We start from the raw sequence: 18,042 nt of genomic DNA on the forward strand, positions 1-18,042 counted from the left end.
GTTATCTTCAGGGAGTTTTAGAAGGTTTTTGACTCAAGGCACCCAACTGTCAGACACAAAGAAAGCATTGTGTGTTTGCCCTCACTGTTCTCCTGTGCCTAGGTTATTAACGCACATTCCGTTATTGTCGAGGCTTTGGCTGGAATGGCATGTTCTTTGCAGGGGCTGACCCCTGGGGCTGAAATGGAAGAACAGAAATCTCCCCCACCTCCCAATCCTGGCCTTCTGCTTAGTCACCTCCCACTCCCCCAGTTTATAAAGTAGCTGGAGCACCTTGGTGTGGTGAGAAAAAGCTCCACCTCCATCCGTAACCTGGGAGGATGGAAGAGCTCTTTGAAGCAAGGATGACCCTGAGTCTCACACACAAAGGAAAGCACACACTTAGATTCATAGCTAGGTAGGCGCTCTATGAAGTCAAGGCAGAAGAGAGTCCCGCCACGTTGAGACTTCACTTGAGAAAGATTTTCACGTGCAAAATGGAGGGACCCGCAGCTCATTCCTTAATCTTGTTGTAGCATACCAAAGGGAAGCTGCTTCCCCCCCGCCCCCCACCCCGAGCATCCCTTGAAGAGGGACTTCTCAGAGCCCTGAGCGCTCCCTCTGCCTCAGCTCTGATCTGACACAGCTTAGAGCCCTGGCTCTGCCTGCTGGTCTCCTTTCTCACTTCAACATGAGTGTGGGAACTGAGCCCATTCCTTCATTTAACAACTACTGAGCTCCCGCTCTGTGCCAGCCTGACCCAGGCACTGAGGCTGGAGCCGTGAGCAGCACAGTCCCTCACTTCCACCCTAGCCTTCAAGAATGCAGGGAGCAGCCAAGGCAATGGTCTGGTGCTTGATTCTCCCTGCGCTAACCTCGCCAGGCTGCCCCAGCCTGCCCTGCCCCTCCAACAGTCGAGCACATGTGTTTACACTTGCATTGTTGACTGGGGTCCAGTTGCCTTTTGGCAACGGCATCAGGCATTCAAAGATGTTCAGATCTTTTGTGTTTGGCTCTTCCCCTCAGAATGGATATCCCTTGGAATGAGACTCCAGTGTGTCCCTTTATTCCTTATGCATTATCTGAGGAGCTAGGATCCTCGTGGTGTCCCCTTGAATCTCTCCCTAGTAGAGGAGAGAGGTCTCAGAACCAGTGAGCTATGGAAGCAGCCACAACTCAGCTATAGAGGCTCCCGGAAGCAGGGAAACTTCTCTTCAGCTGTCGGACAGCCTTGAGCGGTGTGGAGGGGACGATTGAGCTCCCACTCCCAACATACTTCTCAGCTTCCCGTGTGAGACCTCGAGTTTCTCATCAACTGGAATGATCCATCCCAGTTGGAAACCTGCAGTCCCCCTCTGTGCAAGTCCAAGCAGTCCCCGCCAGGGAGCCCAGGTGTTCTCTGACATCCCCCACACATCGGCACGCTTGGGGATTGCAAAAGAGAGTGCCGGAAGCCAAGGCTGCAGCTCCAGGGGCTGGGCAGGCGCTCGGCCTCCTGTCCCGGAGCACCGACTCTGGGTTCTTGATCTTCAGGAGAGCTGGATTCTGGCCAAGACAACCTTAATTTTAATTTCATCTCTTTGGAAAAAATACTTTTAATATGTAAAGACTCTGCTCAGCTGTCACATCTTACGAAGTAAGAAAGGAGTTATGTCCAGTGAAAGGAGGCCCCGATATAGTCCAGGCACAGGAATTCAGGCTTAGCCAAAATCAGGGTTTTCCTAGCTGTCAATTGACTATGTGCTTTGTACTGCTTGTCCTCTCTGCCAAAGGGTGACAAGCCAGTCTGCACCCCCAGACTGCTCTGGTCCTCTCCCCACCCCAGTGCATAGGAAGGAACAAGGAGACACCGTCCGTCCGTGGGCCAGGCACTTTGCTCTGTGCTCTACCTAAACTGCTTGTTGACCCTCCAAACAAGCCGATGCAGCTGAGGCTGTCCCTGCATTTCCTTGTTAGCCACCTGAAATTTACATGGGATAAGTCTAAATGAAATTAACCCGTTTTACTAGAAAAGAAACTGAGATTCAGAATGTTAGGTCATATTTGTAATGCTCCACAGCTAGTGTGAGAGTTCATATCTTATCTGTCGTTGCCCATCCTCTCTACCACCTTCTCCCACAGCACTGTTGGAGAAAGGACTAGACTAACCTCAGTGCGGACTTGGAAGGGCCCAGGCAAGGCCCCTTTGCTCCAGAACAAATCTCCCGGCTGCAATCGCACCAGAGGCTTTTCAGGCCTGTAGCTAAGACTTTGATTCCTGTCCAACTACAAATCCCCTGAGTTAGGTAACACTTTCAACTTTCACCAGGCATATGTGCTTTAGTGGGAGTGAATTTTGAATTTTGAGTTGCTCTTAGGAAAGAGCAGCTTTTGATGGATCATAAGGAAGGCGATGATGAAAATTTTGGGTTCCTGGATGGAGAAAGAGTGGGTCTGTTAAAAAGAGGGAAAAAGATTGTAGGATAGGAGGCTGGGGCAATGGTGAATTTTACTTCACAATTTTCTGTAAGGTTCTAGATGGTAGGATCATAAAGTAAGGAAATGACTGTGTGTTCCTGCTTCTAAACTTTACAGTTCAAATGAGGAAGGTGAGATATCTCCACGCAAGGGAGACATGTTGTTGTGCCCTGAGGACCTTAGCTGAGTAGGTCCCTGCCGGGCCCTCTGTCAGTCTTCCCCAGTGTGCAGTTGTCTGCGTATTTGTTTTATCTCCCCCACCAGAGCCCATGCTGTTATATTCACTAGTGTGTATTCACTAGCACCTGGCAGAAGCATTGCACTCAGTAGGTGCTCAGTAAATGTTTGTGGCATGATGAGTGTAGTTTTTAAAAAAAAAAAAAGACCTGAGCTAGGAGTTGAATTCTAGCCTTGCTTTGCCACTTACAAGCCCTGTGTCCTTATGTCTATCACTTTCCCTCTCTGGACTTCATCCTCATTTTTAATGTGACATAATTGGCCTGAATAATGTTCTGACATTCCATGACTGTTGAATTTACCTGAACCCAAGCATGGAGTGTGAGGTCGATGGGTTTGTAGAATGCTCTTTCACTGGGGGCGTGTTGACGGAAGGGCGTGCAGGTGAAGAACAGGAGGGCTTTGACAGTCGCTGCAGATTTGCACTCCCTGACCTTCACCCTGTGACAAGCGTGAGAGTCAGGAGCTCTGGGTCTCACCGGCAGGGTTCTCGGAGTAACAGCCAAGCAAGGCAGCTTTTTCGGTCATGGCTTTAGTTCATCAGCAAACCCCTTGTTTTCCCTTTTGGTAGAATGATGGTTAAGAGCACAGACTTTGGAGCCAGGCTGCCTGTGTTCAGATGCCAGCTCTGCCGCTCACTAGTGGTGTCACCTTGCGCAGCTTACTTCACCTCTGTCCCAGCGACCTCCTCAGTGCCGTGAGAGCCACAAGCACACCTGTCTCCTAGAGGTGTGGAGGAGAAATCATGAGTGAGCACCCACGGCTGATAGCTGGGTCACTTCGTGGAGCACCTCAGCCCAGAGGCTCAGCAAGCCAGACAGGGAGCCGGTGCTGCCCCTGCAGAAGAGAACGAAGGAGAGGCCTTGAGCTCGGTCCCCTCCTTTGGGCTCCCAGACGTCATGCACTTCACAGGCCGCTGCCCTGAGAGACCATTGCTGAGGCCCCGTTTTACAGATGGGGAGACTCAGGCCCTAGGACTGCAAGGGACTTTCTTGACTTCACTTGACCTCTAGGCAGCAGAATTGGGTTCAGGATTCACACCCACTCAGTTTAAATATTGGCATTGGGGAAGCCTAATAACCAATCAAGAATTTAGAGAGCCTTGCCTGAATCCATGGTAATAGTATTTGTGTTTGGTACATCCCAGAGCACAGAGCATGGACATATCATCTTTCTTGATCCACCCTGAACTTAGCAGGTGGTAGGACCTGTGATGAAACCAGGGCTGTGACGGGGAGGTGACCTGCTCCGGCTCAGAGCTGCTAAGTGGCCGAGACAGTGCCAACTCCAGACCCGCCCACTTTCTTCTGCGCCCTGCTGCCTCCCTGGATGGGTTTCAGTCACATTCTGAGCACCTTACCTGCCACACAAGGGGAGGGTGAGAAGAGGGAACACAGCTTAGCGCCTCGCTCCCTGTGGCAGAATAACAGAGCCACAATCCGCTGGTGCTTGCCTGGCTGGCCCATCTGGGAGGAGAGTCTTTCGCCCTAAATCAAACACTTAATTAATTTGGGAACACAGGGATGTCGTATCATTAAGGATCTGCTGGTGCTTGTGTGAACTGGACGCTGCTGTTTTCTGCAGACTGTGGGAGGGCGTGGAGGGAGTTTCAGGAGGCTGACAGATTTTTTCCAATGTGTTGTCATTTCTCTGATGATTGAGTTCTCTCTTTTGTTACAGGTGGAGAGAGACTTTGAAAGGGAGTATGGAAAACTCCAGCAGTGAGTGTCAAACCCCAGAAGGACAGGGTGGAGGGTCAGAGAAGGGCAGGAGCCTTCTGCCAGGTCTTACTTCCCAAACTGCCTCATCTGCTCACCTCCCGTGAGTGGGCTGCTCATCTGCCCTGTTAGCACCCTGGGAGCCAAGGCCAGCTCAGTTCACCACCTGCCAGAAATTCTCCCACAACCGATGGCTGCGTGACAGTCGTGAACTCATAGCCTTTGGGTGCTTGGCTTCATGCAGAGCTTGTAGGAGCCCTTCAGTCAGTGGGAAAAATCCCCATAGAGAAGGAGGGGCGCCTTCTCCTCCCGGCAGGCATTCCAGAGTATCAGGTTGGGCTTGACTCAGGTAGACAAGAAGAAAGGGGCCAAAAGCAAGTTAGCGATGCCACGATGCCATGTATCCAGGCCCATGCCCCTGCCTTGCAGGCTGGAGGAGCAGACCAAGAGGCTGCAGAAGGACATGAAGAAGAGCACCGATGCTGACCTGGGTAGGTGGCACGTCCCCCACCCCCCGACTGACCTGGACTGGGTGGGGTAGAAAGGGATGCACTCCTCCCTCAGTCACTTTAGGGCTGGCTTTGAAGTAAGTGCACCTCACAGATGCCTGACACATGTCCCTGAGAAGTGGCTTGAGGTCATGCTTCACTTAGCAGATCACCACGCACCACTTTTCCCCACCGCAGCCAGGGGCCTGCCTGCCTGCCTGCCTGCCTGCGCAGAGTGCTGGCTCCCAAGGCCTGTGCCGCAGATCTTCGTGCCACTGGTGGTCCAGAGGACGTGGGCGGCTCTGAACGTGACTGCCCCTCACTCCTGGCCCCTAGCATCTGCAGACTGTGTGTAGCAAGCCAAGGGTCTGGTTTTGGAGTCCGTCTGTCACTTGTTTTGCTGTTGGTTCTGCATTACCTGGGCTACATCTTTGTCATTTCCCACTGCCTTTCCAGTGAGGGAGATGCTATGACCTATTGCTTCCTTTCTTTCCTACTTCTCCAGACAACTGCACCAGCAGAGCATAAATGAAGGGAAGGTAGTTGTTTTCATAGTGAGCAACTTTGGAAGCAAGTAGAACGTCAAGGATCCATGAAGTGGAGTCTGGCTATAGAGAGAGTAGTGTTCCAACAAAGAAATCAGGATAAACTGGGGACCCCTGGAGCCTAGGAGTACTGGCCTCCTCTGCCCCAAGTCAGAAGTGGAGTCTGGGCAGAGAAAGCCCTCCTGAAACAGTGGCGCCTCAGCCCATGACAAGGCCTGAGCCCCACAGTCCATGCAGAGAGCCCCACACGGTGGTGTGTCTGAGTCACTGGAGGGCTCGCTACAACTACAACGCGGATCGCCTGGTCCCCCCAGGCCTCTGATTCGTCAGGTCTGGGCAAGGCCTGAAAGTCTGTGTTTCTAATCAGTTCGAAGGCCATGCTGATGCAGCTGGTCCGGGGACCACACTTTGAGAACCACTGCTCCAAACAATTGAGAGGAATCAAAGTATACCTTTCCTGATCTTGGAATTTCCTAAGGTGCCTGGACTATATCTAAAATCCCAAGCTGTGTCCAAAACAACATCGTCTAGGTGCAACATTTGGAGGTTGTATCCAGAGACACACGTGGAGTCCAAGATCCTTGCTCTCTCTAAGGTTCAGAGACCACCAGCCTCCCAGTTTGTGCTGGGCTGACCAGGCCCCTCCCCTGTCCCTGCAGAGGCAGAATGAGGGATGTGAGCTGGTCCAGAGGAGAGTGGAGGCCACGGTGTCCTGCTGTGCTCACAGGGCCGTAATGTCTCGGGTGGGGATTCCAGGCCCAGTGCTACACCAGTGGCTAATTGCCTGATGGGACACATGCTGTTAACTGACTTTAGAAGATTAGGGCAAAGAAAGAGACAAAGACATGAAGATGTGAAGGCTTTAGGAAAGAAAAGGAAAATGGGGAAGAAAGTCTTCCCCGCAACCCCCTGACTTTTCAGGGGTTTTTCCTCAAATGTTAAAAAAAATTTAAATATTAAAAAATATATATATTTTAAAAAATATTAAAATATTGAATATTAAATAATTAAATATTAAAAATAAAATTTATATTTTATATTAATTTTAAATATTAAAAAAAATAAAAAGCATTTCCAGTTTTGTCCAGGTTTTTATTCTTTCAAGTATGCTGTCTGTGATGACCGTTTCATCATTCGGTCAAGCTACACATGATGTTTGCTCCTAAGTAGGCTTCCAGAGTCACTTCCCAGATTTTAAAGGGGGGTTTTCCTCCATTGCTTCAGCATTTCTGGGAAGTTTACATTTCCAGGCTTCTACCATATTTTGCCCTTTTGCTGGGTGCCTTTTGCTCCCAAATTCAAGAGAAACCCCAGGACGGTGCTCTGGGCAGCCAGTCATCCACTTTTTTGCTGGCATGCAGAGGGGCCTGGCTGAGGAGGGACCCTCTTGTTTCTGTTTCCCCCACTCAAAATGTAGAGGCCAGCCCCTCCTGGAGGGCTGGGGTTGGGACCACTCACTCCTCACATGGAGTGTGAGGCAAGGCCACATCTGCACTGAACTGGGAGGCGGACCTTATCTATTTGATTCTAAGGCCTTTTTTCACATTTAACCTCTCTAAAGTCGGGGTGTCATAACACTTGATAGTGTGTTCTGCTTTAATTGGCAGCATTTGTTTTTTCTTAGTGGTTTATACAATAACGGTGTGTCTTACAATTGATAGCATCTTAAATTCAATGACATAAAATAGTAAGAAATACATTCAAAACCTTGTTTTCCCCTGAGACTCTGAAACTGATACAGACACTATGGAATGAGCATGGCCCTTCTCCATCCTGTCTTCTCACTCCTCTAGAATTTTGTTTGCAAATAATGGAGACTTGAAAATTTGTACGAGACCAAGAACTCCAAAGCTGCTCATAGGTCTCCATCCTGCCTCTGAGCTGCCCTCTGACTTCCAGGCTCCCCATCTGTCGAACAGGCATCTAAGCACACACGTGAGGCTGCAGTTGGGCAGCGGTCTCCATCCATGGAGAAGTGGTTCAGAGAGGACCTTTAACAATGTAAGCAGACACCTCGTCAGAGCCTCGAAGAGCCTGCCCGCTGCTTTCCCCAGGCCGGATCACCAGGAGGCCCGTGGCCAAGGAGGCGGGTGCCCAGGGTCTAGTCCTAGCTCAGCACCTGCAGCTGTCTGATGTCGGAGGAGTTACAGACTCTTCTGAGCCTCACTTGCCTCATGCATAAAATGGAACCAAAATACCTCTACCCTAGATGTCTCCTGGGTTCTTTGAGCCCTAAGTAAGACAGTGGGTGCCTGCAAACTCTGGCAGAGGCAGGCTGGAGACCTGACTACTGTATGTCATGGAAACCAGGGTTGCCTAGCTACACCAAATCTGGCCTATTTTTGTCAATAAAGTTTTGTTGGTACACAGCCACACCCATTCTTTAGGTATCCTCTGTGGCGGAGTTGAGTAGTTGTAACAGATACCATGCGGCCCGCAAAGCCTCACATGTGACTCTGGCCCGTTTGATAAGTTGGCCAGCCCTGGTGGAGAGCACTGTGTTACTCTTGTCCCAAACCAAGCTTCACGTCCCAACTGCCTGGAGAGTTTTTTAAAAATGCGTATTCCTGGATTTCAGACTTACGGAATTAGAATCTTTGGAGCTAGAAGTCTATATTTCTTACAGCTTCCCACCCAGATGATTCTGCTCTAACCCAGAGTTTGGAAAATTAAGTCATTGCAACAGGTATAAACCACTCAAAAGAATTACCCAGAACAGCGTCAGATGATCAGGCATGAATATTATACAATGAGGACTAATGTCTTATGGTTCTCTGGTACTTTGTAGTTTTTATGGCCTGTGGCCGTGGGTGGAGGTCATCCAGGTGCAGGTCCCTGGACCAAAGGAGGACAGGGAGTCCTGAGGACAAGACCTTGAAGCCAGGCCCTTCACAGGTTCACTGAGCTTTGACTTCTTACAGCCATGTCCAAATCTGCTGTGAAGATATCCTTGGACTTGCTCTCCAATCCCCTCTGTGAGCAAGACCAGGACTTTCTGAACATGGTCACAGCCCTGGACACAGCCATGAAGCGGATGGATGCCTTCAACCAGGAAAAGGTGACTGGGGTCTTGGTTCCCTGCTTCTCGTGGCTTCTGTCTGGGTGGAGCACCCGCATGGAGTCCTTACAGACCCTGACTCCCTTTGGGCACCCTCAGCTCTCTGAGGCCTATGTGTCCCAAGCCCTGTGAGCTCTCTCCTGGCCGACCTGCTTCAGCATTGAGTGCTTCCTGTGGCTCCTGTGGGCTCACGTCTCTCACTGTGAGGCCACGAGGGAGACTTGGGTCAGTCAACTCTGCCCACCCGTGGCCCCTCCAGCTATCTGTAGTTGCCCAGCCAGCATCTTCACTGAGCAAGGTGATTATTGGCCTTGGCAGACTGTGGCTAGCAGAACGAGAACTGACCAGGGAAAAGGACAGTGCTCCTTGTCACCTTTCAGGCTTCCTGGTTGTTCTCTCTGCCTCACTCTAGCTGCAGAGTTAGGGGTTCCCCACCTCACCTGCCTGCTGTGGTCTCCTCCCTACCTGGGGCTCTTGGGATACCCCTGACAGGTCTCCTTTCTCTTCTCAGGAACTGAGGGCCTCCCCTTTTACGAAGAGTCTGACGTCCCCCCAGTTTTGATGTCGTCGGTTTTTCTTTTGACAGGTGAACCAGATTCAAAAGACGGTGATTGAACCCTTAAAAAAGTGAGTAAAGATCGTCTGGGGACCACAGGCCTCGGGGAACTAGACTCAGGGCACTTATCGGAAAGACAGGTCAACTGGCCACTTGGGGACTGAATATTATTGCTAGCAGCCTGTCCCCAGCCTCGCATGTGCTGACAGGAAACTCAGTGGGGACGCTGGCTACGTGATCTCCGGTAGCTGCAGAGCCCGGCCGTGTCCAGACACCCTCTGAGGGCAGGGCACTCCCAACCCTCCACGGCAGCTGGCAGGTGCTCCAATGGGCATTTTGCTGTTTTTCCCTTTGTTCCTGATTGAAAACCAGCGGGACCAGAGCTTGCTGAATTAAGCTAGCAGAGATCTTGGCCAGGCCTCAGCGGAGATGAGCGAGGCCTTTCATCTCTCTCAGCCGGATTGGAAGAGCAGCTGCCTGCAGCACTCAGCTTTTGAAATGTGGGGGTGGCCACACATGGGGAAGGGCGCAGCAGCGGGGTCCCGCCTGGGAAGGTCCCCTAACTCATGACCTGTCAGGGTCAGAAATTCTTCTGTGAGACTCATCTTCTGTCGGACAGGCTCTAGTCAGTGATCAGACAGGCCTATTCCCTGGGTGCCCTCAGGGGTGGGCCAGGGGGACAGGCAGGAGCATTGCCTTGAAGCTCCCGAATCACTTCATCTGCTTCCCTCAGCCTCTCCCAAACAGGCTCTGACCTAGAAAGGCTCCCGGCTCCCGCCCGGCAGCTGCGCAGCTGCACGTTATTACCTCTTCTGTGGTGGTCCCTGGCAGTCGCCTCACCCTGCCCGGTCATGAGGCTCTGCTAATTAGCATTAGGCCTGGCCCGGGGCCCAGAGGGAGATGAAGAGAGCAGGTCTGAGTGTCGGGGTTGTTGAGCTCTTCATGCCTGTGTAGGCCCAAGGGGGGTGGACGGCAGGGAGAGCTCTAAGCTGGGGCTGTCCGGAGGCTCAGCCATGGTAGGGAGGCTGAGCCTGGCATGGGAAGGGATTTCTCCCTGCACCCAGTTCCTTCCTAGCCCCTGCTCAGCCCCAGGTCCAAGGGTCACATGAGGAGCTGGGTGCTGAGGAGGCCAGTGGCTCAGGAGGGAGGCGTCAGAAAGAGCTCCCATTGCTTGTGGCTTTCTGACCCGGTTCCAGGACCAACGGTTAAGACCTGGGTGGGAAGGATTGATGGCAGAGCAGACCCTGCACACAGGGGTCCCAGGGGCTGCCACAGAGGCTGCCATGGACACCCACAGCTGGCTGGCAGAGCTGGGCAGGGGACACCAGCTCAGAGAACTGGGGGACTGACGCCCGTCTCGATTTCACAACCAACGAGGCGGCCTTGAAATCTGATGCCTAGCTTCTGGAGCCACATAGAGAGAAATCCCGGTTGCTTCCCACCACCCTAGCAGCCCACCACCTGCCAGGAAGGTGGGTGAGTGGCAGAGGGGGCAGGCACCATCTCCGCAGCAGATCCGCTGACCTCTGCGTGAGCCCCCCGGGCCTACCTGGCTACCCAGGCCAGCTTCTCTGCACCCCATTGCCGACATGTGATCTCCCCCAACCACATGAAACCGGCACCACCCGTTGCCTCCTCTTGCCAGGAGAGCAGCTCCCAGGGACCCCAGCACCGGAAACAGGAAACTGCAGCTTTCCTGTCCTCTGATGAGGAACATTGCCACATGGCCACCCCACCGCCCCCAGCCTCCCCCAGGGGCTTGGCCTCTAATCCCCCAGTCTCTGGGCCGCGTTCACATGGTCGGATGGGGATGCTTTCAATTTCCCTTTCCTGGTGGGTGGAAGATCCCGGCTGTGTGGGCACAGATTGAGGAATGGCAGGCATTCCCCACCAGGGCCGGCTGCTCCCAACCCACCTCCCAGCCGGCCTCTTTCTCCCTCCCCCTTTCCCTCCTCCCTTTCTCACTGTCTCTTCACCCCACGCTCACCCAGGGGAGGCAGTTTGCTGCTGAACCTTAGGACAGGCGAGTGCCTGGTGTGGGCCTAGCCCTGTCCTCCCTTCTTTGAGGACAGACGTAATGCAGACTTTAGGAGCCTATGATCCGGTGCGGAAGCCATGATGGTATTCTCAAGAAAAGGCACCAGTAGAATAAGTGCCGAGGTGGTGCAGTCGGATGGATGTGCTGGATGGGCAGTCCCAGCCTGCTCCCACCCCACCCATGGCCTTGGCCAGGTCCCTGCTCCTCTGAGTCTATTTCCCCATCTATGGAAAGGAAGAGCCAGACTGAACTCTTGCTATGGCATAGTCAGTGCTCAGGAGCAGGGGAGGGAGATGTCGGGGGGCTGAAATGGTCAGGTGAGCTGCGTGTGGAGGTCGGAGCCTATCCTGGGACTCTGGCTCAGGGACTTCCGTGTTCCACTTCACTACTGTTTATCAGGGGAGAAGCAGGGGACTGAGCACAAGAGGGCTGGCTTTCCAGCCATGCTTCTTTGCGGCAGCCCAGTACAAGTGCGGACTTCACCCTGCAGGTGAGCTGGGCCCCTATCCCTTGTCAGGTGAAGTCAGCAGGTACCTCTGTAGGGTCCCAGGGGCATGTCTGCGAGGGGCCCAGGCACTGGGGACCAGCCTACGCTTGTCCTCACCTCCCTGCTGACTTCCCTCCGCTGGCCTGCAGGTGGAGGAAAGCACTACCAGCACTTTACACTGAGGGGGGGGGTCTGCTGCCGGACGATCCCCTCTCCTCGCACAACACTGTGGTATTTATACCGCCAGACATGTGGAGCTGGCAAAGTCTGTTCTGTTGCTTCTAAGTAGAAAACGGGGAGGTGGGGCCTCAGAGGGGGAGGACCCTGGAGTCAAGGATCATAGGGTGCTTGTCCCCCACTCTTGTCAGCCACCTCAGAATACACTGTGGGATCTCCCTGCCCGACGTTAGTTACCCCACTTTAATGTGAGAAGAGCGTGACTCCTGCCCCTGCCCCTAGGGAGTCCCGAAGCTACCCAGGTGGTAAGTGATCTGTGTTTCATCTAGAGTGAACTAAGCCAGCTGAGCCTTCCGTGGCCTCTTCGCTTGACTGTGAGATGCTCCTGTGGGAGGCAGAAGTTATCATGGTTTTCCTGGAGGGTCTGATAAGCAGCTGGGATCAGTTTTCACTGCAGCCACTTCCTCCCCACAGAGGACAGGTGGTCTTGTTTGCAGAAGGCTGAAGGTAGTGTCGTATAGACACAAGCACTCTTAGACCACCCATCCTTGAGGCTTCCTGGCTCTTCATGGAGACTTGTTACCCCTGGATCCACGCCTTACTCACCCTTCTTGGCTCAGGCCTTGGCCCTGGGGTTGAATTTCTGTTTCCTTTGTAGGCTGATGCAGTCCCGGCATTTAGTCAGCCTTCCTGGTATATCTGAGCCTGGCCCTGGGGGAACTGAGGGAAGGGATTTATGAGGATGAGCCAAGGTACAAGTGTTGCCGGGGTCACAGGGCATCAGGAGCTCATGGCCGACCAGCGTGATGATAGTCCAGCTTTGTACCTGTGCGATGCGCTGCACACGCATTGCTGCATCTGTCGTGGTGCCCTTTCCTGAGGAGCGGAGCTCCAAGTGATGGGGTTGTGGCAAAGGCAAGAAAACCCTCCACTGCCGCCCCCTGTCTGTCTCTCACTCTCGTCCTGTCTCTGTGCTGGCACCCGGTCAAGTGGACAGCAGAGGCCCAGCCACTGGGGCCACCAAAGCAGCAGGTTGCTTCTAATGAGAGAATCAGGGTGGCTGCTAGAAGCCCTTTTCCAGTTGGGGTGGAGGGGGAGGTGGCATGGTGGCTTCTCAGGCCCAACTCTACCTGCTCCTTTGAGCCACATGATTCTCAGCTGCCAGTCACACTCCCCCCAGGAAGGGAGAAGGGTTCACCTAGCAACTGAGACCCTATCATAGAAACTGCCTAAGGCAAGAGCAGTGAGGCTAGCTCCTGCCGATGATCTCACCTGTTCAGACCTTCTCCAGGGGGACCATTTGTGGTCCCCACATCCAGTTTGCACAGCACCAAGTAGACCTACATCTTCCGCCTGGCAAATCAGTCATTCAAATACTGAGTTGATTACTACATAGGGGGCGTGTAAGAGGGTTCAGAGAACCTGAGGGTGGTCTTGCCCACTTCTTTAGCATTTCCAGTTAGGTAGTGAACCCATTAGGGACACCCATTAAGTTAGAAGACTTTGTGTTAGTAGCCTTCCTCAGGGATAAGCCCTTTGTTTCATCAGAATCTACTGCCTGGGTCTGTAGCTGTGTTTGGGACACTTAATGCTTTGGTCAAGTTTATATTCTCTATTTTCTGACAAAAGTATTCATTACTCTTATGTCACATGTACTCTTGATTTGTTGAGACTTTTAAAAACCAAATTCATGGTCTTTTTTTTTTTTTTTTTTTTTGGTGAGGAAGATCAGCCCTGAGTTAACATCCATGCTAATCCTCCTCTTTTTGCTGAGGAAGACCGGCTCTGAGCTAACATCTATTGCCAATCCTCCTCCTTTTTTTTTTTCCCCAAAGCCCAGTAGATAGTGGCATGTCATAGTTGCACATCCTTCTAGTTGCTGTATGTGGGACGCGGCCTCAGCATGACCAGAGAAGCGGTGCATCGGTGCACGCCCAGGATCCAAACCTGGGCCGCCGGTAGCGGAGCGTGCGCACTTAACCGCTAAGCCACGGGGCCGGCCCCATGGTCATGTTTTTTTGAGAGGCAGCCTTGGAAAATCATTCTTCGTGTGGTATCTGCCTACCCGATGATGACCCGTGAGCTTAGAGACGCCCTCCTGGCTCTGAGCGCTCGTGAAAGGCTGAAATCAGCAACCAGTTGAGGTCCCAGTGAGGAGAGCCCCAACTTCATAACTCATTCCTGCTGACCCCCCTTCATCTTCTCTGGGTTGCTTCAGGATGAACTGCCTCTTCTCCTGGTCCTGGGTTGCCCACTCTGTGCTTCTCAATGCTGAATAACCACTGTGCCGTCATTTTCCTTGGATGCATGGCCAGATCTCCACCGACTGCTTGGGCTCTCAGCTTGCGTGGTAGACGCCTCTGCCACCAAGCCCTCCAGCAGCAGTGATAGCACCTCCTGCCCCTTGGGAAGGAAGTTGCCCGATCTTCTCCTGTCCAGTTCCGGAAAGCATGCTTGCAGGTTTGCCTTGCCATCTCCAGCACTCATTAATCAGGAGAGATGGATGAGTCCTGCCCCGTGTCGAGCTCAAGATGTCATTGCCCCTCCCAGTTAAAGATGACACTGGTCACAAAGATTATGCCCACGGTGGCCAAAAATGGCAGAGCATCTGCTGCTGCTCTTTCTGAATGGCCCACTCCTCTGAACATTTCCTTGTGGTCCTTTTTAGTCCCGGTGGGGTAGGAAGAGATCCTTGAGTCGTTTTCCTTGAACATCTGGTTTGACAGTTTGGCCATTTCAATGGTAGAACCAAAAGAGTCCTGCTTTTCCTGTGGTCAGCTGGTAGAATGGGCCAGGAGTAGGTTTTGATTGCAGTTCTGTCGTCTGCTGGGATGCTTGAGTTCTCTGCTGGACCGTCTCTACCTAATTGTGACCTTGGCCAAGTGACGTCATCTCTCTGACCTCAATTTCTTTAGTTTTTTTAAAGGAAGATGTTGGACAGATGACTTCCCTGGAGTCTGCAGCTCTGCCACAGGTCTCTGTAAAGTGTCATAGGCAATGGGTGGGTAAGGGGCAGTGGCAGTGTAAGTGGCATCATGCATTCGTGACCCATCGTGTCTCCTTCCAGTCAGTGGAGTGACCCCTAGCCCTGTCTTCCCTCCCTTGGCTTACCCCAAGACAGCATTCTCAGTAGCATGAGCTCCGCGGCGGCCAGGGCCTCTCTGTCTCGTTCACAGTGAAATCCCCGAGACCTGGAACAGGGTCTGACACTTAGTAGGCACTCAATGTATTGTGTGTGTGTGTGTGTGGGAAAGATCTGAGCTAACATCCACGCCAATCTTCCTCTTTTTGCTGAGGAAGATTGGCCCTGGGCTAATATCCATGCCCATCTTCCTCTACTCTATATGGGACGCCGCCACAGCATGGCCTGACAAGCCGTGCATCGGTGTGCGCCCAGGATCCGAACCCGGGCTGCCAGCAGCAGAGCATGTGCACTTAACCGCTACACCACAGGGCCAGCCCCTCAATGTGTATTTTTGGCTGAATGATGAGCTTCGTGCCTGCAGCTCCAAGAACGGGCCCGTATCCAACCCAGCTGTGTCTGGCAGGTTTGGCAGTGTCTTCCCGAGCCTCAACATGGCAGTGAAACGACGGGAGCAGGCCTTGCAGGACTACAGGAGATTGCAGGCCAAGGTGGAGAAGTATGAGGAGAAGGAGAAGACAGGGCCAGTGCTGGCCAAACTCCACCAGGTACGAAGGAGAAGGGAGAGCTGGGGCGGGCAGCAGGCCACGTGGTCACACATGGCAAGTTCCTCCTTCACCTGGGGACCAACTCTGGGGCTGTGGAGCCAAGACACCAAATGTCCTGAGACCCCCACAGCAGGGACGCTGGATAAGCCAGTGACAGCTGTGACACCCAGGGTCTTGTTCCCCAGGCCCGAGAAGAGCTTCGGCCCGTGCGGGACGACTTTGAGGCCAAGAACAAGCAGCTCCTGGATGAGATGCCACGGTTCTACAACAGCCGACTGGACTACTTCCAGCCCAGCTTTGAGTCCCTGATCCGAGCACAGGTGAGGCCGCGCCCCACCCTGCCCCAAATGATGGCCCAGCACCCTTTCCCTTGGGAGAGAGCCATGGGCTTTGTAGACACGTCTCGTGCTGCTCCCTGCTCCCTGCTCCCCACACTGGAAGAGTGACTTAGCCATTCTCTGCAAGGACAGCATCGCCCCCAAGGGACGGAATCCAGGGGGCCTCTGGAGACTCAGACTCTGGGTGTCTGCTGGAATTTGTTTGGGTTCCTATATTGCTCTTGGTTAATCCCAGCCCTAGGACGAGGTTCCTTTTTGCTTAACAGTTCTTACCTCAAGTTCTCTCTCTCCTCTCACATTTTACCACGAGCAGCAAGAAGAAACCAGGCCACTGCTTTAGCACCTCACTTTGATGGGTGGGTTCTTTGCCTGGTGTGCTCGGGAGGTCAGGGATAGAGGGCTATAGGGCAAAGGCCCTTTTCTGAGGACCCTGCACCCCCTACACCCTAGTTAGTCCTATTCTATTGACGGGGGACTTTTAGTGACCTTTGAAGGGGTCCCTGAACCCTGCAGAGAGCTGTGTTCAGGGCCCCTGTCTGGGTGCCGGGCTGTGGTGCCCCTTCCAGTGGAAAGGCAGGCTGAGTGCGGCCTGGGCATGGGTGGAGGTACCCTGTGTAGCACTGGGGCCATGCAACTGGAGGCTCGGACACAGGCCAAGCCCCTGTCTTTCCCGCTACTCCAGGCTGTAAGGACAAAGAGTGTGCAATTGGGTATAGCTCCTGCCCCCCTCGCCCCCCTCGCCCCCCATTCTTCAAGCCATTAGCAGGGATTATTCTCACCACTTGTAAAAGAGAAAACACTGAGGTGTCAAAGCCAAGAGGTCTCCATGTGGGACCCCAGCTGACTGCAGGTGCTTAGCATCCTGCTGCCTTTCCCAGCAAGTAACAAAGCTCAAGACTCGACCTGTCCGTCCACCTCCAGCCCACTCCTGCACTTGGCCTGGGTATCTGGCTCCCTCCAGTGGACACTGCCGTTCTTTGCAGTGTCCACAGTTGCAGGCACCAGAGGAAAACTTCCCTCCCAGCGTGTCTGCCATCTTTGGCCCACACAAAACCCATGGGGCCGCACACTTGGGATCAGGAACCCTAAGCAGGATCGATGTTGGGGCTGGGACTTGTTACTGACCATGTCCTTGGTCGTTAGGGGAAAATGAGGCAGAGAACTAATATGCACAAGGGAGTGGGGGGGTTCCCACACTTGCCCATAGAGCATTGCCCCTGGAATAGGGGCTTCCTTCCAGCAGCTTCACCCTGGGCCCTGGAGGAATGTGTTTAAGGAGACCTGTGCCTTCCCTCTCCTGTGCCATCACCACCCCTGCTCCCAGCCCCCCAGCCTGCTGCATGCTGCCCTGCCCCCTCCATCCTGTTGCTCATGGAAGGAAGTTCCAGGGTGCCCAGGCTTCGGGGTGCCCAGGTTGGAGCAGTTTGGGGGCTAGGGATGCCCTGTAACCAGGCAGCAGCGTGGCTGGAGGTTGTTTACTGCCTCCTCAGCACCAGCCTCCCCCTCCCGTGGCTGCCACTGCCATTAGTCACTGGAGAAGTGAGCATTCCTAGTGACTCAGCCAGCGCAGTGCGGCTCTCAGCTCTCGGGCAGGGAGTTTCGGGGAGAGGGCCATCCCTCGCCCTCCCCAGCACTAGCCCAGGCCCCTGTGCCCTGAGGTGAAGAGCTTGATTTAGCTCCCCTCAGACCAGTGGAAACCTAGCTGTGGGAGACACTTCCTCAGAAGCAGCTCAGCCACCACCTTGCCACCAAACCTGCCACTCCGCCTTGCCTTGCCAGTAACAGCACTCCCAGCGTCTAGAGTAGTTGAGTTCCTTCTCCCCAGAGATAGCTTGGAGCTGGAGATCATAACATTTAGGGGTGTTTGAATAGTGTGGGACACTTGCATGAAAGTATGGATCTCCCTCATTCCTCGGCATGCCCCCGCCCCACTCCTTAGACCTCTCCCATCCCACTTCTGGGGCCTATGTAGAAGGAGACATGAAGTGAGCCTGGCCTCACCCCTGCTTTCCTGGCTGCCCGCTCAGGTGGTGAGTAACGGTGGGACGAGTTGGGAAGGAACAGGAGGCTAGGAAGGGTCACCTTTCTCAACTTTACTTCTAAAGACTGACTCTTTATAAAGACTGGGAGGGAGGGTCATGCCATGCCCTCTCTCCTGTGGATGGAAGCTTCTGGCTTCTCCTGGCTTCGATAAAGCAGTAAGCCCCTAGTCACAGTGCCTGACTTCCTAGCCTCCCCAGGACCCACCAAGGGTCCTCTTGCTGCTGCCAGCCC

At 53.5% G+C, this 18,042-nt stretch overlaps 1 protein-coding gene across 2 annotated transcripts in view; it reads left to right on the forward strand.

The window, feature by feature from the left end:
* The window catches only part of BIN3 (bridging integrator 3), a 46,128-nt gene that overhangs the window by 26,479 nt on the left and 1,607 nt on the right, over positions 1 to 18,042 (forward strand). For both annotated transcript variants that reach the window (XM_058550542.1, XM_058550541.1), the window contains exons 3-8: positions 4,354 to 4,394; positions 4,821 to 4,882; positions 8,346 to 8,482; positions 9,069 to 9,109; positions 15,289 to 15,430; positions 15,616 to 15,750. In XM_058550542.1, the coding sequence (XP_058406525.1) occupies positions 4,354 to 4,394; positions 4,821 to 4,882; positions 8,346 to 8,482; positions 9,069 to 9,109; positions 15,289 to 15,430; positions 15,616 to 15,750 (558 nt within the window). The remainder of the gene's footprint in view (positions 1 to 4,353; positions 4,395 to 4,820; positions 4,883 to 8,345; positions 8,483 to 9,068; positions 9,110 to 15,288; positions 15,431 to 15,615; positions 15,751 to 18,042) is intronic.

This window comes from Diceros bicornis, chromosome 11 (assembly GCF_020826845.1).
Source record: "Diceros bicornis minor isolate mBicDic1 chromosome 11, mDicBic1.mat.cur, whole genome shotgun sequence".
Classification (NCBI taxonomy): Eukaryota; Metazoa; Chordata; class Mammalia; order Perissodactyla; family Rhinocerotidae; genus Diceros; species Diceros bicornis.